Here is a 27,070-nt window from a genome sequence, read left to right as displayed (position 1 = left end):
TCATGACAAAACAATTAGCTATTTTTACTTTACAAGTGTTCATTTCACCAAATATTTTGCTATTGCATAAAACAGTGGTGAAGCTGAAACCAGTAGATGTTTTTTTATTCAATAATTAATGTTTTTGTGCTACATTTCATAAAGAAATATTGTATAGATATTGTTTTGGAGATCTTAGAAAGATGAAAAATAATATGACTACACCTTATGTATTCTTCTTTTCAATTTTCTTCCTGTGGAAAAAAAAAATGTTTTGCACGGTGTTGTCATATTAGTGTGCTCTTGTATCAGATAAATATTGAGCATCCAGGTGTGTTGTTCACAGAAGAATCCTGGGTGAATTCTCATTGAAATTTGCTCCATTCTAAACAGCTAATCCTCACCCACCGTTGATACTGTTTATTTATGCTCATGCAAGCTTTTAAAACTGGACACACATAATGTTATTATGGGCTTCATGTCAGCCTTAAGGTGTATGAAATTAAACATGAGTGTAAAAGATGATTTAAACTAGCATGCTTGACAGCGTTTCTGTAGGTTGTTACCTCTTTAATCCTTCCCAGGGCAATATTGGAATAGTCTAACAGTATTAACATCTACATGCACAAACACAGAACCTAAAACATCCAAACTGCAGTATAGGCTAAAATAGGAATCAACAGTAGTCTCTTTCATATAGCAGAATAATACAATGCACGAGGGTTGAGGGGACAGATTGCATGATAACAGATAATGCTGTTAGATGCTTGATAATAACAGGATGTCTCTGACTAAATGTTCTGCTTGGGGCAGGAAAGCTGCTGCAGATTCCCTTTGTAGCATTGGGCTCAAAGAGACAGCTGCTCCCTCCTCTCTCCCCTCCTCTGCATCTCGATCATAATATTAATTTCTATGATGTGCATTCTGACTTTCCTTGATGTTCCACACCAGCCTTTCTCTACCTGCACAGAAGTTGCCCACGTTGAGTCTGGGGTCATAAGTGCACCCAGCAGCTTCGTTATCACTGGCATTGAATTATTTCCTTATTTATGCTGTGTACACAATACGCATACTCTAAACAGTTATTGTGATTGTGTCAGAATCTAAAGAGTTCAGAATCTGAAAATAAGTGTTACTGATATGAATTTTTTTTTCTCAGGTGACCCAAATAAGTCATGATGTCAATGATGACATTCTCCTATTTTATTTTTTTAAATATATTTTTTTGTCCATTTGTGCCTTTATACATTAGTGCAAATACTGTCACAATTCCCTGCATAGTTAACTTCATCATTCATTTTGTACTGTATATACCCCCTATTTTTATTTTTATTTATCTTATCTATTCTGTTTAATGTGCATTTGAGCTTTCTTGTCTGCTGCAACGCCCGAATTTCCCCTCTGGGGATCAATAAAGTATTATCCTATCCTAGTACAGTGAAGAGAGACAGGAACCTGCTAGGCTTAATCGATCATCTAGTGTCTTTAATTGAGAATTATTGCAAATGAATTTCACAAGTGGTTTAAAAAAACGACATATATTTATCAGGACTAATTCAAACCACATAATCTTTCAAATTAATTGTAAAAAAAAAACCTGCTTAATGTTTTAAAGTGGATCGACCACCAAAAAGGAGTTTACAATATAGTTTAATTGGTAACGCTTTAGAATAAGGGTACATTAATTAACATTAGTTAAGGCATTATAAAGCCTTAACTAATGGTTACTAACAGTTAACTAATGTGTCTAGTAATCATTTATTAAGGGTGTTAAAAACGATATTAATTAATACATTATTTAATGCTAGGATGCTATTAACATTAATTAATGCAGTAATAAGCCTTAATTAACAGTGAATTCATACAATAATGAACGTTAAGAAACCCTTAACAGATGTCTCTTGTTAACATTAATTAAGGGTTTACATGTTAATTAAGCCTATTAACTAATATTACTAAATGGTTGATAAAGATGTTCATTTAGATGCATGTCTTGAGGTTCACAGCTAAGTCATAGCATTAAGACAAAAGTGTTTGTTTTTATTCATGTTTATTTAAGGCTAATGACTGTTCACTTACTTGTCCATCCTCCAACTGGTGAGGCGGGGACCAATAGTGGGCCCTTAAACTGTTTATAGGCTATATAGCATATGCTGTAGCCTATATAGTAATATAGTATAGCATTTATGGTATAATATCGGCTGTATGGAGATACAAGACGGGGCGGGATGAAGAGAAATGCCACTGCAGATTACAAAGGGTGCTATTACAGTGACAGGGACTTATCAGTGAGCTGCTGATATTTAAGCAGAACAAGTGCTGATATGTCTGTGCGCATATTCCACCGATTAAACAAGTAAAGCAGATTTAATTAGCTGGACGGGAAACCAAAGATAGAAGGCAACTACAGTTTAACATTCAGTGAAGTTGGACGCTCATCCAGCCACACAGCCAAACAGACATACAATAAAACCACACATTATCAACCCACGCATGGCAACAAACTTTGTAAACAGTGTGCAAGCAATGGCCTGCCGTTCATACAGTACGATAACCAAGCAGACACGGCGGTCTACAACACATGCACCCACAAACAAAAGACCAGCATCTAAGCGTAATCTCAAATAATGATGAAACAACTTACCAATTAAGTTTTCATCAGCACTGTTGCTTTCCTGCATGGAGCTAGCTGGGTGCTCCTCGCTAACATGTTTATTTGCTTGGCTAGTAGCTTTTACGTTAGTGGAGCTAGCAACAGGAGGAGACTTGCCAGGTTGAGTTGTTGAGGGTTGAGTTGTCAATGAGAAAACATTTTTTATTTCGTTTTTTACACTTTTAATGTTATGAAAAACTGTGAGGTAAACAGAAATAAAGCAGACAGACGACTAAGTTTTTAAAACTCCAGACAGCAGCGGGGGCCCAGCAAAGGTGGTGCTAAGAGGTGGACTCAATGACATTACAAGTTATGATGCATTACCCCGAAAAATGATCTCGGGAAGCGCATCTGAACGTAAGCTGTCGATGGGAAACCGGGGGGGGTGATTTAGATATAAAAGTGACGCGCATGCCACACAGCAGGGGTCGCTTGTTAATGTTGCGCGATTGAATGAGCTGCTTTGTGATTTAATTTGTCCGAATTGTGTTGGGTCAGGGATGAAAATAAATATATATATAATACAAATCTTTAATGTCCGTTTTCTCAAAATGATTTTTTTCTCATACTCTGACACAGAACTCTCCACTTAAGTGGCACTTGAATACACCAAACTTTCCAGTTTTATTCCTTTCTATATTCTGAAGGTATTTACAGAGGGGTTTGTTCATATATCATTCACGGCCTGATTTATATAACATTTTTTTTAATAAAAACATGGCGGAAATCGATTTTTTTAAGTCTGTTGATAGTATTTTTTGATTTATGGAGTGATAAAAAGAGATATCCAAAATCCCCTCTGTAAATACCTGTGTCTTTTATATGTCAACAAAATGAAAAAATAATCTTGAACCTGGATTTATCCAATGTTCAGATTTCTCAGCAAATGCAAATTAGCGCATATTTAATTAGATAATGCCTTATTTACATATTTAAACATAACATTTGATAAAACTTGTAATATTACAAATATTTGCCTTGATTATGATATAAGTAATAAACTGGAGAAGTTTCATGTTGATATCTGTGAGTTAATCTTTTTACCCTATTCACCTGTAGTGTCTTGCCTTAACTGTTAGTAACCATTAGTTAAGGCTTAATAATGCCTTAACTAATGTTAATTAATGTACCCTTATTGAAAAGTGTTACCATTTAGTTCAATCTTTCATATTTGATTTAAACTACAATCGTATTTTTTTTCTCTCAACATTTTCAGATACTTTGCCAAATTTAAACTGGATAAATGGGCTGCCTGTTTATTTTTATTCAACTGACATAGAATATGCTTCTCTAAAAGCATAGATATGTTAGTGTGTGGAATGTCCGGCATTTGTCAATAAATAAATGTGACTTCAAATGTTGCTGAGAAAATATCCCCTTTTCTGTCTTGTGGTTATTGATCTCCAATTTTCAGGGTGTAACCCAAAGTTATAGAAAATTCAAGCTGTCAAGCTGAATGAAGCTGTCAAATTCAAGTGTCATCAGTTTAATCGACATGTGGATCGAGTAATTGTACATGTTAGCTTGGGCTTTGTTGGTGGGGTCCACAATCAACTTTTCATGGGGCCAACCCGGTGAAGACAAACACAGATTATACTGCCTCCTCTATAAAGACTTAAGAACACCCTTTAACCTTGACCATGACCATGTATCTTCAATCTGAGATTGTGTCCAGGTTATTGCCTGTTGTTTATTTCAGCGCATTACATTGGTATATTCAACGGGGTAAGCAACCATTGGTTTTTCTCTAACTTTCACTGTGTATTGTGGGATGCTTTGAGTCCACTGTACAGAAAACTCTACCAAACAGCAAACCCACTGTGGACTATTTCGGGAGTAATGAGTGATTTCAGACATAGCCTTTATTAAATTAGTTTGAATATGATAGTGATCTAACGAAAATAAATATAAATGTAAGGTAAAGTGAATGAATCATCATTATCATATCATCATTGATATCATCATTATGACCTGGCAATTCTCTGAAAAGCTTTTTGCTTTTATTGACACATGTTAGCACAGAAACTCTCCATAGTTCTAGAAGTCTTTGTGCAGGTAACTTTCCATTATCATCCTCTATAGTCCTACTGTTTTATGATATCTTTTTGAACAATGTATGTCAAACCATTTCCTCTTCATGTCTGTGACAGTCACACAGTACAGTGCTATTCCTTTATCATGTCTTTGACAGCTGTACTAGAGATTCTGTTAGGTGCCCAGTATGAATTCTGACAGCAGGATTTGATGTTAACCAGTGTTTCTTGTTCATGCTCCCTGGCAAAAGTTGTATGAATGAGTAGAGAACACGTAACTCTCAATATGGCCATTTTGTATCCAATTTAGAACCAAAAAAGTTGCATTTTTTTGTGGCCAAAATTAGAACATATAAACAAAACATTGGAAAGAGTCAGAGAATTTCAGTAGTATATGAACAAATTTTCTGCTTGAGGCCCACTTTTTTTTTACGTTGATTGTTATACAAGTGATTTTCAACAGGTTCCTTCGCCATCCTTCTGCCAGTGGTTTGCTCCTTGGAACATTGACTATGTTTACATGCACACCATATTCCTGTATTAATCGGAATAATGACAATATTCTGATTGCGTAGGAGTCATGTAAACACCTTATTCCAATTGCCATAACCCGATTAAGCTCATTTTCCGATTATTAAAAACCAGAATAAAACCCCTGGCATAAGCCTGTATCAATCCGAATATTGGGTCATGTAAACGCATTAGTTGGAATAGGCTATGCTCCTGAATATGCTACTTCAAGGATTTGTTTACTTCTGCGCATGCTCAACATGGCGAGAAACACCTTACACTTTTGGGGCAAGGAGGAGAAAAATGTACTACTACTACTACTACTACTACTACTACTCGCTCCCACCAGTCGTGGCTGTAAACTTTCATCCATAGTCTTCGCGGGTCTTCTGGTTGGTATCTATGGCATAATGCATAGAGCTCCGTTTACCATATCCTCGCGTTCTCGTCGGCCACGGTTGAGGAGGTGAATGAGAATGAGTGTTCCAGTCACACTTTGACTGAGAAGTGATAAGAATGTTACACAGTATAGCGCAAAAGCAAGCATCTTGGACTATTTGGTGGAAATGCCAATACAGTGCGTGCGAAAAGAACGCCCCTAGATGATGTCTTGTCATGACGCTACTACTACGGTTTATTCGGAATATACTGATTAACATGTAAACGGGAATATTCCAGTAGCTCAGCACTCTGCGGAGCATGTAAACACCTTTTTCGGAATATTGCCTAAACCAGAATATGGACCTTAATAGGAAAATGGTGTTCATGTAAATGTAGTCAATGTCTGTGTAGTTTCTCGGGTCATGGTGAATTTGAAGCTTTATCCAAAGGCAACTGGACTTGGTTGAAGATCTTGAAGATGTTTTACCTCTCCTCAAAAGCCTTCCCAAGTTCTAAACTAAATAGCATTTTAAGCCTCTGTTGATCATTAGCATGCTACTTTAATGTGAGTCAAGGACGACTCACATGAAAGTCGTTAGCTGGTTTAGCCTAGAGTCATTAAGCCAACTGGTCGGTTTTGGTCACATGTGCCAAGGTGAGACTGAGGCTTTTGTTGTTTTGAGAGAGAATTCAAAAGAGCATTGTGGGTTGGTGAAAGATGGAGTCTCAAACCACCACCGTGGCAAAGGGATGGTTTTTCCATCCAAAGAATACCAATCCTTATCCCCCCCCATACATACAGTCAAACATGGTAACAACAACAACTGATAAACCCTCCACAAGATAAACAAGAGTGTTGACCTGTTTCTCTCTCTTCCACTTATTCCATCTCACCCTGTCTGGAAGCTCAGTTAAACTCTGAGTTTTTTATTTCCTGCTGAGTTGAGTGTGCTCTGTCTCGTTGCCTCGGTCTGATCCCTCTCCAGGGTTCATCCCTCTGGCTGATCTGTTGCTGTTCTCCAGGAAACATTCGCTCTGAGCTGCAGGCTTCTCCCCAGTCACTTCTGGATCTCATCACATCAGTGAAGAGAGGAGCGTGCAGACTCCATTACTGAAGTGCTGTGTAGAGAGGCGGTTACATTTGGATCTGACAGTACAGATAGGCTATTTTGCCTATCTTTGCATATTGTTGTTATTATAATTCATCAAGAGTAGAAACTTTGAACAACACACCTAAGTGAAATTGAACAAAGAATAACCATTTAAAGTGTCAATCGTGTGGCCTTTTTTAAGAGGGGTGCAAACTTGGTACATTTTTGTCTGAAGGCATGAGTATGTCTGCAGGGTGTTGCAGGATAGAAAGCTCATATTTTTGTCATAAGAGTAATTCATACATTTTCCTGAATCCCCCCCTAAAAATGTATCAGCTTAGGGGGGCACAGATGGTGGAGGTTTTGCCGGTGGTCCCATTTGAATAATCTGACAGGGTTTTTACAGTCAAAAAGGAAAATATTCTACACATTTGTTCTTTAGTCTTTATTTGTCTGGGCATTCGATTTATTGACTGCTTTCAAGATATTAAGAGGATTTCCAAAATGGTACAAAATGTATAACTAAAATACATACTACTAAAGTACTAAAGTACTAAACATGCATAAAAGGAGGATTGATTGATTGATTGATTGATTGATTGATTGATTGATTGATTGATTGATTGATTGATTGATTGATTGACTGATTGATTGATTGATTGATTGATTGATTGATTGATTGATTGATTGATTGATTGGGGAAGCTCTCCTGAAGAGCTTTGTCATTTTTAAATTGAAAGAAATTTGTACAAGAGTTTGACAGTGAAATGATTATCCAATCATAGGTGCTACCCCAAAAATCCTAAACTTTGATTGGCTATTTGCCCTGTCAGAGGCAGGACTTGTGTTAAAACTGACTATTAGGGCTTTTATGCATAGGTCTTCTAGTAGATTTCTGTACATGTGAATGTTGCATATTTTCTCGTTTGTACTCTAACTTGTAAATAAACTTTGCACATCTATTTCATAAGATCTGTGCATAGAAAAGTAATGCACACTATCTTACTGAACTAACTGGAAAACTCACCAAACTTTCCACGCTCATCAGGTCTCGTGAAAAATTTTATATTTTGGTGGTTTCGTAAAAAAAAATCGCAAAATGGCTCAGTGGCGCCCCCTTCAAATTTTCAAAATGGCCTCCCCATAAAGGTTTTTTTTCACATACACTCACGAAAATTGGTATGCATATTAAGCTTGTCGGGACGGACTAAAAATCCTCTTGCGGCGTTTCAAAAAACCTGACAGGAAGTCCACAAATTAAAGTTGAATTTCACGGCCCAAAATGGCTCAAAATCGCTGATTTCAGCCTTCCTATTTCAACGCACTTGTCCGAGGGCGCTCATCCCATCGACGCAAACTCAGTGTCAGTGCGTTCTAGACAGGCTCAGCATATCTTGTTGTGCTCCGTAAGTTATTTCGTCAAAGGGCGTGGCCGTGGCGTGCATTTTAAGTTTTTTGGCAAGTTGCCAAAAAAGTAAATGCTTATATCTCTGCCATCTAGTCTTCAATCATATTATGATTTCTCATGCATGATACGGGACCCGCCCTGAACACATCCATGATTGACATTTTTTGATTAGTCACAGCGCCACCTGTTGACAACAGGAAGTTACTGCTTCTCAATTAGCATTAGCCATTGCTACACGGTAGCTCATTTTCCCCTCAAAATTGGTGTGGACCATGCTAACACCTTGGCCATACAACACTTTCAAGCTCAAATGCCTACGTCCAACGCTGTCGCCATACGGACGCGTCGATCGCCATCAAACAGGAAGTACTTTTTTCACGGGCTTAACATAGTCATACTGTCCCGAAACTTCATACATATAATCCTGGTAGTAAAGTCAAACATGTTATACCGTTTAACTGAGTGGGCGTGGCTTAATAGCTCAGTGGCGCCCCCTACAATATTTCAAACATTCAGGCCCCGCAGCACGTTGAACCTACAATTCTGAATTTTACTATGCATTTCCAACATGACAAAAAAGCCTCTTCAACCCACGCCCAAAACTCAATAGGAAATCCACAAATCACATCGCCATCAAATAGGAAGTGGCTGTAGCTCTTATATACTTTGTCTGATCTTCTTGAAATTATATAGGTATGATCAGGGTTGGCCTCTGAACACAGTGACACAAAACAATAATAAAGTTTAACCATAGCGCCCCCTAATGCAAGGACTAAGTACTATATCATACATACTTTCTCGGATCTGCTTCAAATTTCCCAGGTATGATCAGGGTTGGCCTCTGAACACATTGATATAACAATATTCAACTTTAACCATAGCGCCCCCTAATGCAAGCACTAAGTACTACATCATACATACTTTCTCGGATCTGCTTAAAATTTCCCAGGTATGTTCAGGGTTGGCCTCTGGACACAATGACAAAACAATAATAAAATGTAACCATAGTGCCCCCTACTGCAAAGAATAAGTACTACCTCCCATATACAATGTCAGATTTTCACCAAATTTCACATGTATAATCAGGGTTGGCCTCTGAACACAGTCACATAGCAATAATAAATTGTAACCATAGCACCCCCTACTGCAAAGATTAAGTACTACCTCCCATATACAATGTCAGATTTGCTCCAAATTTCACATGTATAATCAGGGTTGGCCTCTGAACACAGTCACATAGCTACAACAAATTTTAACCATAGTGCCCCCTAGTGCAAACAATAAGTACTACCTCCCATATACATGTCAGATTTGCTCAAAATTTCACATGAACAATGTCAGTACTGGCCTGATCACATCTAACCTAATACAATTATGCCATTAACATAGCGCCCTCCTACTGGAAAGAGGCGGTACTGTATCTCAAATACTTTGTCTGATCTGCATAAAATTTCAGTATGATCAGGGTTGGCCTCTGAACACTTTAACATAACAATAGTCAACTTCAACCATAGTGCCCCTTACTGCAAGGATTAAGTACTACATCCTATATACTTTGTCTGATCTGATTGAAAGTTCACTTGTATGATCAGGGTTGGCCTCTGAACACATTGACATAACAATAGTCAACTTCAACCATAGCGCCCCCTACAGCAAAGAGTAAGTACTACATCCTATATACAATGCTCAATTTCCTCCAAATGTTATAGCTATCATGACAGTGCCAGCCTGAACTGCTCTACGTCAACATTTTATGTGATCTTCATTTCGTTGCCTATTTCAACATGCCAGTACTATGACTTTTACACATATCGAACTGCACAGCCTGCTGCTTTGCCACGTTCCGCTGCTGCTGCACTCCCGCGGTCGCGATACACCCCGACATGCACAGGGGTGCGAGGGCCCTTCATCACCGCTTGCGGTTTTAATTTATACTTAAAATTGTGTCTTTGAACATACATCACCTTTTTGAGTGAAGTTAGAAAGAGTAAATAATTGATATTTATTTGTGTCTTTGAGCACATAACACTTTAGGCTACCCCTGCAGAAGTCAGTGCACCATTTGGGCAACCCCAGTCAATAAGTCTGGACACGCCCTTAATAGCAGATAAATAAAAAATGTGAACTCACATCATAGACACTTGTTGAAATGATTCAGTTGTCCTCCTAATGATGCCTGTTGTTTAAACATTCACTCTCACTGACCCTGTACACAAGTTCATTAGCAACATCAAAATAAGACAGTAAGCCTTTCTAATCTTTTTCTATTAAGTTTTTTTCTTTTCTGAACGAATTGTACAATTTGCTCCAACTACATAGCACTGGGGATGTTGCAGGCTACTTGCAAACCTTGTGGGACTTTCAACATAAATTAGTCTGCACTAGAGGAGATGAAGCAGTAACATTGCTCACCTTAAACACCTCTCTTTTGACATTCCTGCTGAATCAATTAAGTGTTATGTGCTGCGTGAGAACTCAGAAAAAGCCCCTTGTGGTATGCTAGCTGCTTCCTGATGTAATGGAGGGCAACTTTTACCTCAACAGACTGAGGGATTTGAGAGTTGGAGCATATTGTGAAAGTCTAATCCAGCGGACAATGAGGAACACTTGGGTCCCTTTGGATGCCATATGCCTGCTTGATTTCCTGAGCCACGGTACATGTACCCCATGCTGTTCCCTATTATTCAGTCTTAAGAGCAATCCTGAGGTGTTATAGAGTTGGGCTTTCTGAACTGTTTCAAAGAAACAGTATGTCAAAATGTAGCATACAGGCAGAGACTTTTATTCTATCTATTTTAAGCAATAAGACTACATTTTTCTTTGAACCTTGAGAGCTTGCAATTCCAAGTTCACAAAAGGAAGAAGGAATTTAAACATTCAATAATTTTTTTGGATAGAGTAACAAAACTTAAAGATAGCAAAACACTCTTTCAAGTTGTGCAGCCTTAGATTTATTTAAAAGAAAATAATTTAAACAACGCAACACCAACATCTTAGAAGCAGACTAAAGAAGTGTTTTATTTCATGTTGTTTGTAATCAGTCTTTAAATACATTTTAACTCTTTGTAGGGATATAAAATGAAATTACATTAGTCACAGGTGCATTAAACATAAAAAAATCAGTTTATACACATCTTTCCCTTTCCCAATAATAAAAGAGTCAACATTTTAAAACAACTTGCAATATACATTTTAATTAAATTCCTACAAGATAATTGTTATTTAGCAGCTTGGTCATGTGCATTTGTTAATTTAAGACAACAATTCAGACAAATGTCAGCGATAATAAAAACATTTTGTTCATCATAGAGTGATGAATCCTGGCTGAACTCTACATTATGGTCCATGATTTTGTTTTCTACCCACAATTCCATCTGTTTATTTCTGCTCATAGAGGCAAGTCTTCATGGCTGGACGCACATAATCTTATTACAGCTTCATGGTAGCCTATAGGTGTATGAGAATAAACGCGAGAGGAGATGATGAATGTAAACTAGCTTTTTTCACAGCTTTTCTCAATGTTGCTACATCTTAATTCTTTCCCAGGGCACTATTGGAATACTCTATCTTATTTATATCAGCACACACACACACACACACACACACACACAATGGCACACACACATCCCAGCAGCAGGAGATAGGCTAAAATCAACAGCAGTTCTTCGGTAATAAGAGAATAATACAACTTGAGACGGTGGAAGGGATTGCAGATTGTGTGTGCAGATAATGCTGTTAGATGCTAGATAACAGGATGTCTCTGACTAAATGTTCTGCTTGGGGCGGGAAAGCCGCTGCATATTCCTCTTGTAGCACCAGATCCTGTCGCAGAGACAGCTGCTCCATCCTCCTCTCTTCCCTCCTCTGCAGCTCATTTATCTGATTAGGGTTTCTATATTCCTATGTTAATATGTACACATTTCACACCTGCTATTCTGCACCTGTTTACCAGCAGTCACTAGGGATTCTCCCACCTCTGCTCATCACCTGATCAAGTCACCTGCCTACCTGGCAGTCCCTTATCTGTTATCAGAACCTATTGAGGGCAAACGTTCAATATTGGCTCAAATTCAATCTGCCCCTTAAAGGCTGAACTCTTCAACCTCACACACTGAACTGTTGTCAGACATGAATGTGTGAGTCCATTGGGGCTAAAATGATATAAAAAGGAGGAATAGGACATACAATACTGAGATCACGTTGAATAAAAAACATTGCCAATAGACTAACCTAAATAAAAAGCTGTGCCTTCAATATGAATTTGTGTCATGACTTAACGGTGCAAACAAACAGAAGTCGGGGAAAGCCATAGTCTTCTGACTGAAAATACAAATAACTCTGACAAACTTTTGACATTAAGTAGAGGTCATTTTACAAGTCAACAACTTCCCTATGAACCATGGGAAATGGGACATGAAATGTGGAGTGGAAAGTCTTCATCAAAGCCCTTAAGCACTTTAACGCTTAATGGCAGGAAACTTAACGGAGAAAGTGCCACAAGGTCCAGGAGTCAGTGATGACGGAGATTGGTATTGGGCCATTGACCATATTCACAAGATGGCCCATTTTACTCTGAGATCAGGCCCAGGGTGGGACGCTCAAATGCTATCCTCGTTCTATGAGTGTTTTCTAATGTCTAAAGTCCTAAATGTATGAAATTTGACACATTGTTGTGATTTTTTTGCTTCTTCATTGATTAGCGACTGATAAGAAAAAGCAATCTTGAAAATCCAGAGACATTTAGGCTCATTTTGGAAGTAAAATCAATTACATATAAAACAAAAATAAAATAATTTAGCTAATGTCAGACAGCAGCTGTTTGTATACAATAATTTCCCTCTTAAAATTACCACAGGCTGTTCATTTATGCCTTTTAATGTAATGCTAATGGTAATATTAGCTAGGGAGTGGCTAGCTGTTGTTTACTGGAAGCTAATGGCTTTTCAAACATAGACAATTGTTTTAACAAAAAATCTGAACAGTTGTGATTTTCCCTCATTATTGTCTCAGTTGCTTATCTATAAGGAAATTGTGACATAATAAGGATTGTCTTATTCCTTCAATTATAAAAGTAAAGCCTAAAGACACAACAGTTTGACATCATGACAGCCTGAGCACAATGTCACTGTTTGTTGTTTGAATATGGTAAAAGTCTATTTTATAGAGCCTACATTCTGTTCTGCTTTTCCCCTTGGCTCTCTAAAATTTTTGTTTATTGTTACTCTGTTTTGGATATATTAGGGACTGGTTTAATAACAACTGCTTTTGGCTACAAAATGTGCGACCTGTCGTTGCACTTAGTTGTCGGCACCAGTGTGCACATCTCTGTGTGTTGACCCTGCATGTGGGAATATAATTAGCTTTACATCAATCTCCTTTCTTTGGGATTTTTTGCATTTGAATGCATTGTGTAAGTGTGAGTATGCACAGTCTGGTTCGGGCAGCGAGGTATTTATGTTAGAAAACTGGGAGATCAATAGCATCCTGAAAGAGAGCAACCTCAGGGATACAATCTCACCGCTACAAGGGAGAGAGGGGAGGAGAACTGTTGAAATGTTTATCAAAACAATGGATGTCGGCTGGGGATAACAATCTATTTTTCACCATATTCTGTGAGAAAGACACAGCACAAACATTTCTGTTTTTTGAAAGTTCACAGGGAATACACATTAAAAAACATATATATCTATGGCGACCTGTCAATTTTGGCTGAAATAAACTATACATTTCTGTTTTGTTTGGATATTGCACAATTGAAAGGCAGTGTAGACAGATCAAAGGACACAAACAACAACTGAGCATGGACAAAGTTATCATGGATATGTTTTTTATTTTTATTTTTACAATTTTTTTTTTAAATCAGAATGATCAGAATGAAATATGATCAATCATTTACAAATGAGAAAAATATTTAACTTCACTATCATCTGTATCTCTAAAATGGAAAGTTATATACAGTTTTACATTGTTTTTGTTTCTTAAGAAAGGAGTGATTATAAATTGGTTGCCTTAGTCATAGCCATCTCTTCACCTGGCTGGTTCCTCTCCCAGCCTTGTCGAATGCGGGTTAGGGTCCGGTCCACACAGGGGAGGAGGACCAGAAACTTGAGCACCAACACCACAGAGGGCACAATCAGACAGAGCATGTAGCCCGGAGGAGTGTACCATTTGTAGGTAGAAGGGCGAAGGAATTTGTTCCAGCCGTAAATGTAACCGTGTGATGTGCAGATGAACAGGGTCAGGTGGCCAAGCTTAGACTGAGGAAAATAAAATGTCAATGTTAAAAAAAACACAGTGACATTTTAGAAAAAAGGTGATCTATTGCATTGTTTGACGAGAGGATTCATACCTCTCTTGTGTCTATACGCTAATTATGTAGCTAGAGCTAGCCACCTGTTAGCTTAGCTTAGTGTAAAGGACATTAGCTGAAAGAGGTACAAAGGTAACAAAATCTGCCTATATCAGCACCTAAAAGTTAACTAGTTCACACATATCAGCATGAGATAACACAACCAGAAAAAAGTCTGTCATATACTTTAATCCCTTAACACTATATTATTGTTACATATTGGTTTGCGCATAGATTCTGCAAGCAAGATAAAACATGTTAGCTATTTAGCCCTTGGTGCTGGTAAGAGGATTTAATTATCTAAAGACAGAGCCAAGTTAGCTTTTTTTCTTTAGTAAATCAGCTAAGCTAACTGGGTGCTTGTGGTATCAATCTCTTCTTCTCAGTTTCAGCAAGAAAAAGGTTTCAAGGTTCACTGACATGTTAAAGGCAAATGCAGATATTGCATCATTAACATCTGGCCCTCTGTACAACTCTTTAAGTAGCTTAAGCCCCTGAAGCTAAAATACTTGATGGTTACTTTAATGGTTAATGTGGATGTAATCATATTCAGCATGTTTCTTTCAATAGATATAACAGCAATGTGGTCAAATAAATCTCATGTACAAATTACTTTAGGAATAAAACGCCAGTAAAGCTTTAAAGTGAACTTGTTGTGACATTTGTGATGATATTAAAAGAAAATGTCTGGCTCTATTCTGTGACAATAAGCTCCATCAATGCAGAAATTGTCTCACTGGCCTCGGAATAATTGCTTTAGTGGCGCCACTGGCCTTTGAGTCTCCATTTTCTTTTTCCTTTTTTGTATACCATTCTTTTCTTTTCTTTTTAGCATTTAGCAGATGTTCTCTTTTAAGAGGATTGAAATAAGTGCAAACAGCACATAAAGAAAAAAAAGCCCTGTTGATTTAGTACAATAATGGACTGTGCCTCCATTATGATAATTTACCAAATTAGAGAAGTTCAATATTTTTACAACCCTGATCACCAGTGTAATAACAACAAACAAATAATAGAAATGATCATCAGTGGATATTATTCACATTTCTTCACACCAGATCATAAGGATTGTCTTGACCCTGACCTCTATCTCTGAGTCATTCCCTATCCAAGTTCTATCTGTGGACCTGACCTTTACACAAAAGGATCTGTGACCTGTATTCATGATCTTCTCCCGCAGGATCATACTAGGTATCATAACTCTCTTTAATGAATAACTTAACATTTAAAATCCTGGGCTAAAGTCAGTAGGGCTTTTCGTTCTGTGTGCCCAGTCTATGCTGTTAGTTAACTAGGCCCCAGGGAGAACAGAGCCTGTGACTTATTGCTTTTTTACAACACTTTAATAACTCTGATGAAAACATGCTTACTACAAATATAGATGATCTAAAATGACCAATAAGATATGTTTACTGATAGTGAGCACATGACTGATAACAACAACACAGTACAGGCTTAAAGGTGAACACAAGCACACACACCAACACTGAAACTAACACATGCACTTAGAGGACCACACATTTTTCAATGGCGCTCTGACCTGAATGAAGCTGAACTCTCTCCAGCTGAGAGTTCCTCCCACAGAGGGCAGGGATGTTAGTCCTAGCAGGACATAAAGAAAGAAGCCAAGGATCCCCAGCACCAAGAATGAGTCAGTGCCCCATGCTTCAGTATTATCAAAGTCAAATGGAGTGGTTTTATTGTTCTTCATCTGAAAGACACAAAGACAGAAACACATCTGTTAAATTGGCGACTCTGTTGAAATGAAAGCTTTATGTCTTCTATGTACAGGATTTCTGGAAAACCTTGCAGGATTTGAGCCAGCCTGCTGTACCTCATCTACCACCCGCGAGATGAGTTTGTGTCTGACAGCATAGCGAATAGGAATGATGAATGTATAGATGGCATGGAGAAAAGCTAAGCCCAGTGCAACCAGACCCATCTGCTTCCTGCACAGCATCCAGCGGTCCAGCCAATCAGGGAAGCGCCTGGAACATCCAAAAGTGAGCTAGTTACTTCACACTCCCAAAATGATACACCTTTTCTGAACAACAAATTGCACAGTAAGTGAACATTTCTGTCCCTGTTTGATGTCTGACCTGTACTTGGTCCCTCTGTAGAGCTGAAGGAAGGCAGCTATGACTCCAGGCAGGTAGCACAGGGACAACATGATGAGAGACACGATTGGAAACACCTGAAAGGTAGGAGGCAAACCCAGAACACATCCTTCAAAAGGAACACAAAATGTACAAAAAAAACCCAGTACTTAAAAAAAAAGGGGGGGGGGGGGGGGGCAGCTCCTTACCTTGTTGGCCAAGGATATCATGATTCTGAAGGAGATGTCATTGCCCTTTTCAACAGCCTCGTAGATGACATCTCTAATAAGCAGATAAAAGAAGAAGAAGGCGATGAGACCAAGGGCAACGCATAGCGGCAGCCTCCACTCTTGGAATAACCGTAAGGGGAAGTCCTCCAGCTCTCTGGCTGATGACAAAGACCCTCTGTCCAGAACAGTGAGGCCCATCTTTGTGGCCATCTCTGCCACTGCTTGCTTTGCTTCTGCACTGTTCCCACACAGGTACACCTGGAGCACAAAGGGTTGGGTTACCTTTTAAAATGGACTATTGTATTGTAATAGGCAGTTACAAGCCTCTGGAAATGGGCCTTGAAAAAGTAACATTGCATATCATCGCGTAGTTCAATCCTTGGAAGAAGCAAATGCCCTGACATCTGAAATTGTTTTGCCATTCTTACTAAAGTTAGCTGTTAGCAAACACGAGCAAGACCAGCTCAGATGCCCTATTTGTGCTCTAAGCTTTGAACATAACGCTAAATGGTGGCTCTGTAGTGTTAGCAGGCTCTAAATTATAACAGAGTTCAACTTTGTTCAAGTACGTTCAACAAATGCTGCCCAGCATTCTGCAGTGCAGTTCAAGTTGTCTGCCCATAGCTCGCAGGTGTCATACAGTTTATACAGGCTTTAATGTCAACTAATGTTGGCAAAACAAATGTAGAATTTTGATTTACATTTTTACAAAGGTTTCAGCATTTATAAGAGCATATTGCTAAATCTTAACCTGCAATTACGTTGACTGTGCGCCCAATTATTTCAAATCCAGGTGCATCTTTTCTTCAAAAATTGCCCAGAATAACAAAAGACATATAATTCTTCATGCTGATCACCTTTTGCTTTTCAGTTTCTAATAATTATTCAGAGATTGTTGTTCGATGACTCACCGGCCCTGTTAGGAATATGTAATGCATGACTGCACCATACACACCTACAGTGTCTGTCAACAGAATTACCTCGGTTTTGTTGATCCCCACAGAGCTGTTTCAGTATTTTTGAGATGGAACTGCTGGATGCGTATGACTATGTAAGGCACATTCATACTATATACATAAGGTGCTAAATATGTAATCACATTGGAGTTCTCACCATGGCGAAGGTTATTACCACACTCACAGCTCTGCCATAAGACGATTTAGTTGTTTTGTAAAGCGAGACAAAAATAATCGTACAAAGGGTAAGAGAGAGAGAGAGACAGAGAGAGAGAGAGAGAGAGTGTAGTTTGACAGGCATACAGTGGGGGCAGCAGGATTGAGCAGTTTTCCCCCAGGTGTGTGTTTAAGTGGACCGGGCAGCCAGCCATGTCTCCCTACATTACTGCACCAGTAACAGCAGGGGACCGCCGACAGACTAAATCTCCATCTGAATGTAAATGTGACAGAGGCACGGCCCTGCTGTGGATCTAATCAAATTGCTGACCAGGGAAGATCACGCGCTTACAAGCATGTGCAGATATGTACTGTAGCTGCACACACACACACACACACTACTTATGATCTCTCACAGCTACCTGTTTTCAAAGAAAATAGAGCACTGCAGTGTGCATGTGTGTGCGTGTGTTTGCGTGTGTGTGAGTTTTTTTATGGGGGGGTTAGTTGAAGAGGATTCGAGGCAGATTCAGGTTTGGTCTCCAGAGGTTTCAGCATGTTTGTGTTTCTCTTTGTAGCTGTGAAACGGAAGCTGCAATAAACACGGGTCTTTGTAGTTTGTAACATCATAAAGTGTGTTTGTTTGTTTGTGTGTTTATACAAGCGCTGCCCTCGTTTTTTGTCTTCTATTGTTTTGAGAAGAAGGCAATATCAATCATGTGCAGCGACACAAATGAAATCGATTGCTTTTCTAAAACTTTCAATTGTCCATGATGAAGTCTTTGTCTCCTTTTAATACAAATTCTGACAGACATTTATCCCATTGTATCGCAGTAAATGATGAAAGCAGTTTTTGTTTCCTGGTTTGAAGTCAAACATGTATCATCTGTAAAAGATGAAGTCTGTAATCTCCTCCTGTTACAGCTTTGTCTTTGTATGTTCGGTCTAGTCAAGCAGAGCCTTCAGAAGCTTCCTGGCTCTGTTTCCCTTTGATCGTGTTGACATCTTTTAACAGATTCTTTACTTTCACTCCTCTCTCACCTGTTTTCCTGCCAGCAGTCCGTTTTGCAGGGCCCAGGCAGACAGCGTGTTAAGGCCTTTCACCACAGCGGCTCCAGGGACCAGGCTGCAGAACACACAGCAAGGACTTTTAGTTTAGCTATTGTTTCTTTTATCAAACACGTAGATGGTGAAAAAGGGTCTCAAAATGGTGAGAATTGATTTTTCCTCTCAAGCTGAATAGACACACAGCAGGACATCCTGCCAAGGGAGCTGAAACCCTGCAATTTCTTTTTCATTTCCAGTTGGGAGTTTTGATAGCCCATGGCATTTAGGAGCACTCCCCTCCAAAAAAATAAAATAAAATAAATAAAAAATAATAATATTTGGCATTTGAAAAAAGTGGCAGCTGCTTGCTTACATGAAAGAACATTTTTTGCAGAATGTGTTGTCTTGACATATTGATATCAAGACAAAAATAATCATATTATATGCTTTTGTGCGTAGAGGAAAAATTGAGACTGAGTGTGTTACCTCTGCAGGTAAGCAGCGTTGGCTTCTGGGTACACGCCTTTCTTCAGGTTGTTACTGAGATCCACCAGAACCTTCGAGCAACGACAGAGAAGAGCAGGCGAAAGAAAAAAAGCAGTCAGATCTATCCAATTAACTCTTATCTTATCTCGTTCATATTCCTGCTCAAATAAAGGAGGGATGCTAATTAATTAAGTCATTTTGATAAAGATGTGAACAGAACTGAACTCAGGGCCCCTTCTTTTTTTTTAGAATAACCTAGAGGAATGCTGATCATGCACACTGTCAGAGGAAACGTTTACGGACGCTGCTGTTATTACAAAAGAGCTGCAAAGTATTAACTGATAGGTTGTCTATTGTTGAATTAATTGATTATTCAACTCTATACTCTATTTTGATAATCAATTAATCAGTTTGAGTGTATAAGAAAAAAGGAAAATTCTTAGAATCCAACTTCTTAGAGGTTAATATTCATATTCATATAATTCATATATATTTTAGTCATGACAGTATCTATGACAATAAACTGATGTTATTTAGGTTGTTAAAAGAACCCAGAGAGTCTCATCTCGAGGTTTGGGGAGAACTGATCAATATTTAAAAAAAAAAAATGTATTATAGACCAAACCATTACAAGATTAATATCGTAAAAAAGTCAATCATGATAAATCTTAATTACATATGTTTTAGTGGAACAGGTGTAAGGTTGAGGATTCTGTTTAGTTATGTCAGAAATTACATAAACATTAGTTCTGTTAAATTTACTCAAAACTGTCTACATGTGTTTTTTTTACTTCACTCTTGCATCACCATTTGTATGTGTGTTTCCTTCCATTAAGTAGCCTACTTATACATACAGTGTATTATTACATCATTCTGATTTTCTCAATGGATTTCTTCTTGAGATTGGCCCTGTACGGTTTATATTTATTAGAAGTCAGCATCTCAAACATCAGCCTTTATGTTACGGTTTAGCACAAGAACAACTCAACACAGTAGTACAACATTTGAAGAGAACAAAGTCATTATTTTTGCTACAGGAACAATCATTTTATTTAAGAGCTCAAATCAATTTTAAAAAACAGAAACAAAGTCAATTCTCTGCCCAAGTTTTTCTTCCTCCTTGAAATAAAAGAGATTACTTTTATCTGTTCAAGAAGATGATTGAAAAATAATTAAACCAACAATACATTTTTATCATTTGTGATTTATACAGATCAGTTTGAATGTGTGTGAGTTTTTAAAAGAGATTATTATAATATCTTGGTATATGTTTTATTGCTGTAAATTGCAACTTTGAGCACTTTTATGTGTATTGTAATTGCTCTTTAAAACTTGCCCTTGATAACCCTCTTTGTTGAAATATATGCTATAGTAAAAAGATAGTATTCAAATGTCAGAAGTTGAGAAGGATTTAGAATTATTTGGTGGCTCTCAAAGTCAATGAAATATTAAAATTTAATGAGGGGATCCAACAACCCTTTCTAAGGCTCATTATATGACAGTAAACCACTGACAGATGTAATACTGATGTAACACGACAAAGCATTAGTTAACCCAAAAACATTTTCAATGCCTCCCTATACTAAGTGTATGTAAGTTCATTTTTCTGTCCCTCCTCTCCTGAGGGCATCATGTGAACTGTTTACATGAAAACAAACCTTTTTTCATGACTGGATACTTTTTAGCCTGTTATTAATTTAAACCTGTTTTTATTATTGATCAGCCTGTTTTATTAGGACAGCATTTAACAAAAAATTCTGATTGTAAATGAACTTTTAAAGAACCAAAACGCTCTAAAAACAAAGCAACACTTTGTCTTTTTAGGAAAACTGAATGTTATGATAAAAGCCAAAACATTGAAGTGAATGTTTAGGAAACTATTATTAAAAATGTTTAAACTTTATAGATAATAAAAACAGACTGTAAAGAACGGCAATGGTTGGCAATAGTTGGAAAGAAAAAAATGTTTTTTTAATATGAAATGAGGGTTAAAAAAGCCTGATTCATCTTTATATGCTTATTTATTTAAAAATAATGCTCTTAAAGTTACAGAATAAATATGTCACAGCATTGAAAGTCTTTCATAGTAAATTCATTAACTTTACCAAATTTGTACGACACTATTCACACCTGTTGACCCTTTTCTATAATCGTTCACACTAACAAGATTATGTGTTCTGAATAATTGTTTTTCAATTTATTTTTAAGATGTGTTCAAATGATTGAAGTCTAAGACACATTTATACGTTTACTCAATAAAGATTTTACTGTTCGCTCACATTTACTTGAATTCTTAGAACTACTTTAGAAAAGACAGCACAAAAATCTTAACTGATGTGTACATAATACAGAACCTGCTCATCATTGTTCACAGTTCAAATATTTTCTGTTGATCATGATCCATACCTTGACTGACACTCTTAAGATTTGAATATGTGGAGGACTCAAAATATATTATATTTTAGTAGTTATAATTTATAAAAAATGTTCAGCATCCTGTGGTACTTTTATATGATTAGCTGTTCCAGTGATCCTGTGATTTGAGTCTGATAACTTCTCCTGGTTTCAGATCCTTTTATTGTACTGTTGTTAACCTTAACTCACCTTTCCATCGAGGTGAGGGGCCATAGTTTGCAGGAACCCATAGTGCTCTCTGTGAACACAGATGAAGATCAGGCTGGCTGACCTCGCTGCTGCAGCATGGCTCATCACCTGTTCAAACACACACATTCAAAACATTAAGACACATGTTTTAGCGACACACACACACACACACACACACACACACACACACTCAATCCTTTTTTGTTCCATTTTGACAAACCCAAAAGGTTTTGTTATGTCATGTGTTGTACCTGAGCTCCCTCAGGCAGGGGGCCACAGCTGTTGGGTCTGCGGCTGCCGTACACCACCCTGTATCCAGACTGGAGCAGACGCAGGCCCAGAGAGCGCCCCAAGTCCCCCGTCCCAAAGATGCACAGCTGCTCAGGCACGGGGACAGCCGCTGTACCCAGGGCACGTGCGGACATGCTCTCTGGCTTCACCTCCTCATACATGCTGCTCTCCACCGTCATTTTCACACACTGAGTCTGGACACTCACTGCTAACTGCTATGTATATCTGATTGGAATCTGACCTGTAGAGTGCCTATCCTTGTGAGACTCAGTGTGTGATTTTTAACCCATTACTAGCTGCTTTAATTACAGTAAGTGTGTTCTTTATGACCTTATCTGCTGATTACACCCGGAAAAACATCGAGATCACATGTGCAGGCATGTGTGACTTGCATTATGCAAACTGATTACAAATTTCAAACCGTGAGTCATTGCTCCACCCAACAATCGCTGTATATTTATATCTGTTTTATCATTTTATAATTGCTTCTGTCCAAAGCAGGACTGTATTTCTGCTCTAAGGATGTATAACATTAACCTCAGATTCACATTTTGTAACATTTATGGCTTTTCAGAAACAGGCTGCTTTGAAGGTGAAATCTAGTTCAGCCAGAATTTGACTTTAACATTTGACAGAAAGAGAGAAAAAAAAATCTTATTCTGCTGCTTTCCAGGGCTTGTCTTTTTTTGTTTTTTTTTTTCTATTTCTTCTGTTTCCACACTAGACATGGTGCCATGTGGGAGATCCTGGCCCACAGATTCATTATCATTTCAAAACCCACTGTTCCAACCAAACGACTGCAGAGAGAATTTGTGCAAATTTAGTGTTCATGTCCCCATGGCTAAAACATCTGCAAAGTTGTGACACGAACAGACTCAGCAGAGCAGAAATGAAGCTCGGCAAAAATGGAAATGCTTTGTGTGTGGCTTTTTTCTTTTGTATGAATGTTCAGTTTTTCTCACAAATGTTCAGTGTGTGTGTGTGTGTGTGTGTGTGTGTGTGTGTGTGTGTGTGTGGGTGTGTGTGTGTGTGTGTGTGTGTGCGTGGTTATTTAGGTCAGGATGATCAGAGCTGTGCAAAGACTCAGCTGTGATCTGCAGGATCTGCAGCACCTGGGGAGCTGGCTCCACAGACAGAGTGACTACCTGGCTGTAGAAATGACACATAGCATCACATCAACTTTAGTGACTATTTGCACAAAAATATGCTCCTTACCGTAAAAGCAGCCTCATTGAAATCACAATCCGCGCATACATAGCCAGCAATATTTATGGCAGACAAGCCGCGCGTTACCCCAGGAGCTTTTACAGTCAAGTCCATAACTAAAGCATTAATGTCTACCTGGGGGGATATCGAAGCAAAATGAGAAATCATTTTATGCCTAACCTTTAAGGCATCCATTCACTTGTGGCACTGTTAGAATAGACCTGATAGCAGATCCACTCCGATGACTCATTTACTAGCTTTGCCTCCCGGATATCGCTCTTTTTTTCTCCTCTCTCTTTCTCCTCTCTCTTTCTCTTTCTCCCTCTCCTTTAGATCTTCCTGCTCCTACAGCATCCACTCTTCATTTTAACTCTCTTTTTATCTCACTTTTTCCTATATCTCTTTTCTAATTTTCTGTATATTAAAAACTACTGAATTAATTGATTACTTTGAAGTGAAACTTTAATTGATGATGTCATCAAAGGTGCCTGTTGGACAGAGGAAATCGATCTACCCCCCATAAACACATACAGTAAGTTGTAAGTTTTATCAGGACATTTCCTGCAGGCTTACAACAACAAGGACTAGAGTCAAGGTTTCAGTCATGGTTGATATCTAACCTGTGGTTTCTGGAAATTATTCATGTGTGAACCAGAAGAATACAAGAAGAGCAACCAAAGTATCTGTTTGCAGTGCATCCAAACAACTGTGGGCTGCAGGGTTCATTCTGTCACATTGTTTTAGTTCAAAAAGACTACAGAAGACAGTCAACAGTGTTTGTCTGCTGAATCATCAGTGTGTGTAAGCTTTGTCACCTACAAATCCCTTGGGTGTGAGATTCCAATACCGTGCAACATAAGCAAACTTTGCCCGTAGCAATGACAATGACAAGTATGCAGATACACTGTATGTCTATCACTAAAAAAAAAAGGTAATTGGCTGAGTAATATGACACATTTTGTCGTACAATGGTGACCACACATACAATGAGCAGGTATAGAAACATAATCACTCATTTTAATTCATGTTTTTTTTCCATCACTAAAGTGAGGTCAATATTCATTCTCCATCTTGATCTGTTTTCAACGACACCAATTCAAGAGGGAAATATCCAGCATTTTTATACGTTTGACAGTGTTAAACAGGAGTGTGTGTAACATAAAATATCTTAAAGGTTATGAAAAGTGTGTTTTAAGAACATTTTTGGTTAGAAACAAAACCCTCACCTCCATAACTGTTAACAAGATTGATGCAAGTGGCTTGTAAGTGTTGACCAAAAAACTGTAGAACACTGTCCAGCAAACCGCAACGATTGGTAAAAAGTTGCTAAAATACTCCCTAGATTGAACAGACACTCCAGAGACTCGTGATTGATTTCTGCTCACCCTTTTTCAAAATCACACAAAAGTATTTGAAAAATTCCTTAAAGTAACCTTTAATAGAACTTTAACTGTAATCAAATCAAATGCCTAATCTAGCCAAAAAACAGAACTGAACAAACTTTGACGGTTGCAGCTTGTTGAAGGCAATGTTCTCCACTGGAAGAAGCATGGCTTGAGGGGCAAGATTCAGAGGAAAATATTTACCAGGTCTCTCATATTCTACAAGCTGGCAGAAGTCAGATAGAGTGTGGTTCAACATGTTTCACACACACACACACACACACACACACACACACACACACACACACACACACATAGGTTCAAGATTCAAATCCTTAAAGGTTTCCAGAAGTCCGGAGAGGATTTGAAACCCTGTGAAAATGCTTATCCCAAAACATCTGGCGACATTTGCCAGAGATGCATTCTGGGATATGTTTACATCAAACACATGCTGCACTGCCATTTCAGAAATGCCATGGTGGAGTTGCTCAGGTGAGGAACTGAACCCAATTTTAGTCACTGTTATGTTGGCACAGTCTGCAGTGCACTACTGCAAGGAGATTCATGCCATAGTGAACATTAAACATTCATTCTGCCAGCTTAAAGGCTGAAAATGACAAATTTTTCTATCAACCCTGCACTTATGCACCGCAAGCAAGAGTGAACTGAACTCCTGTAGTGCTGTGGTTCATTTCCCGAGGGGAATTATTTGGGGTCTCCAGCTGTTTCCAGCTGTCAGATAGCACACAGAGTGATGTGACGCATGGTTATTAAAGACATTTTTGGTGAACAGCATACACACTACATGTAAATCCTTGCTGTTACAATTGACACCAAATATTCTGCAGGATGGATGAGTTATACAAGATTTTTTTTTTTTTACATGCCAGCTACTAGTATAATGCTTTAGGTATGAGGTTCACATTGAGGTTCTGACTGAGCTCAGGTTTTGAAGTTGTTTAAAAACCAGACAGAGAAAAAAAGGTAGGAAAGCACAGAGAAAGCTACTGTACAATGAGACACAAAGACAGAAACAGGGAGAGAACAGCAGAAATAGTTAGACCCAGAAAGACAGAGGGAGAGAGGCAACTTAGGAAATCAGAAATCGTGCCTCAGTAGAACAAAGGCACTTGTTAAAAATCAGGGCTTCCCACAAGTATTCCCAGAAATATTCTATAAATATTCCATTACCAGCTTTCCAGACAGACACGCTTGGGATGTTGATTATAAAACACTTAGAATAGGTTTAAGGAGAAGCAGAAACAGTTTGGATGAAAGAGTAACCTATATTCTTCCAAAGTTTGTCTTTGATGAATTTGTTGCTTTGGGGCTGATAAATAAATGAAGAGATCATATGCCTAAGTATTTAAATTCATGTATTTATATCTATGTATTTATCCATGTGTTCATATTTTCAGAATGTGAACATGCATCTCTCAGTGTTATGGAACTATGTGTTTGTGTGTTTGTGTGTGTGTGTGTGTGTGTGTGTGTGTGTGTGTGTGTGTGTGTGTGTGTGTGTGTGTGATGACCAGAAAGACAAGGCCACACTTGTGAAGTATATACCGATAGTCCCCTACTATGGTAATCGTGTATGTGTGTGTGTGTGTGTGTGTGTGTGTGTGTGTGTGTGTGTGTGTGTGTGTGTGTGTGTGTGTGTGTGTGTGTGTGTGTGTGTTTTCATAACGAAACTCTATATGGTCGTGAGTCTATACTTAATGTTTTCATTTATTCATGCTTTATATTTTCACATTATCACAATCTCTAGCAGGCCCACATACGGATATTGAAAACATCTCCAAACTCAGAAAGCCTCATCCTCTATCTCTGCTTTAACAGAATGAGCATTGACTGTATGTTTGAAGTTCAGAATCTTATCTGGCAAGCCAAGCGGCAGAAATCACAGGCGGGGAGGAGCTGCATGAAACTCCAGATTTAGAGATTTTCCTCTCTCGTCCGACACACATTTCTTCAGAAATGATGTGGCCTTCCTTACACCAGCCTTTTCAACTACAGAGGGGGACAGTGGAGCTTTGAAAATACCTCTACAAAGACAATTCTTGCACGGTTGTCTCATCCTCTCCTTGGAAAACAAGCTTTGATAATCTCTCTAATCTAACTTCTTCCTTCTCCCTTGCACCCCGTGTCACTCTTTGTGTGATCTTAGATAGAAGTTAACCGAACAGAGCCGTTTTGGTTGCCATGCCGTGAG

At 38.3% G+C, this 27,070-nt stretch overlaps 1 protein-coding gene across 1 annotated transcript; it reads right to left on the bottom strand.

Moving 5' to 3' along the window:
- Nucleotides 1-13,914: 13,914 nt before the first annotated feature.
- Nucleotides 13,915-22,498, bottom strand: LOC132983952 (metalloreductase STEAP4-like). Its single transcript, XM_061050527.1, has 9 exons — nt 22,231-22,498; nt 21,980-22,087; nt 19,376-19,446; nt 18,884-18,968; nt 16,710-16,988; nt 16,504-16,598; nt 16,239-16,392; nt 15,945-16,115; nt 13,915-14,312 (listed from the first exon to the last, which is right to left on the bottom strand). The coding sequence occupies exons 1-9, from the start codon at nt 22,447-22,449 to the stop codon at nt 14,049-14,051; spliced, it is 1,446 nt and encodes a 481-aa protein (XP_060906510.1). The 5' UTR covers nt 22,450-22,498; the 3' UTR covers nt 13,915-14,048.
- Nucleotides 22,499-27,070: the final 4,572 nt, after the last annotated feature.

The sequence above is a fragment of the Labrus mixtus genome, chromosome 11 (genome assembly GCF_963584025.1).
Source record: "Labrus mixtus chromosome 11, fLabMix1.1, whole genome shotgun sequence".
NCBI lineage: Eukaryota > Metazoa > Chordata > Actinopteri > Labriformes > Labridae > Labrus > Labrus mixtus.
The sequence above is the reverse complement of the archived record's forward strand: the minus strand, read 5'-3'. Positions and strand labels throughout refer to the sequence as shown.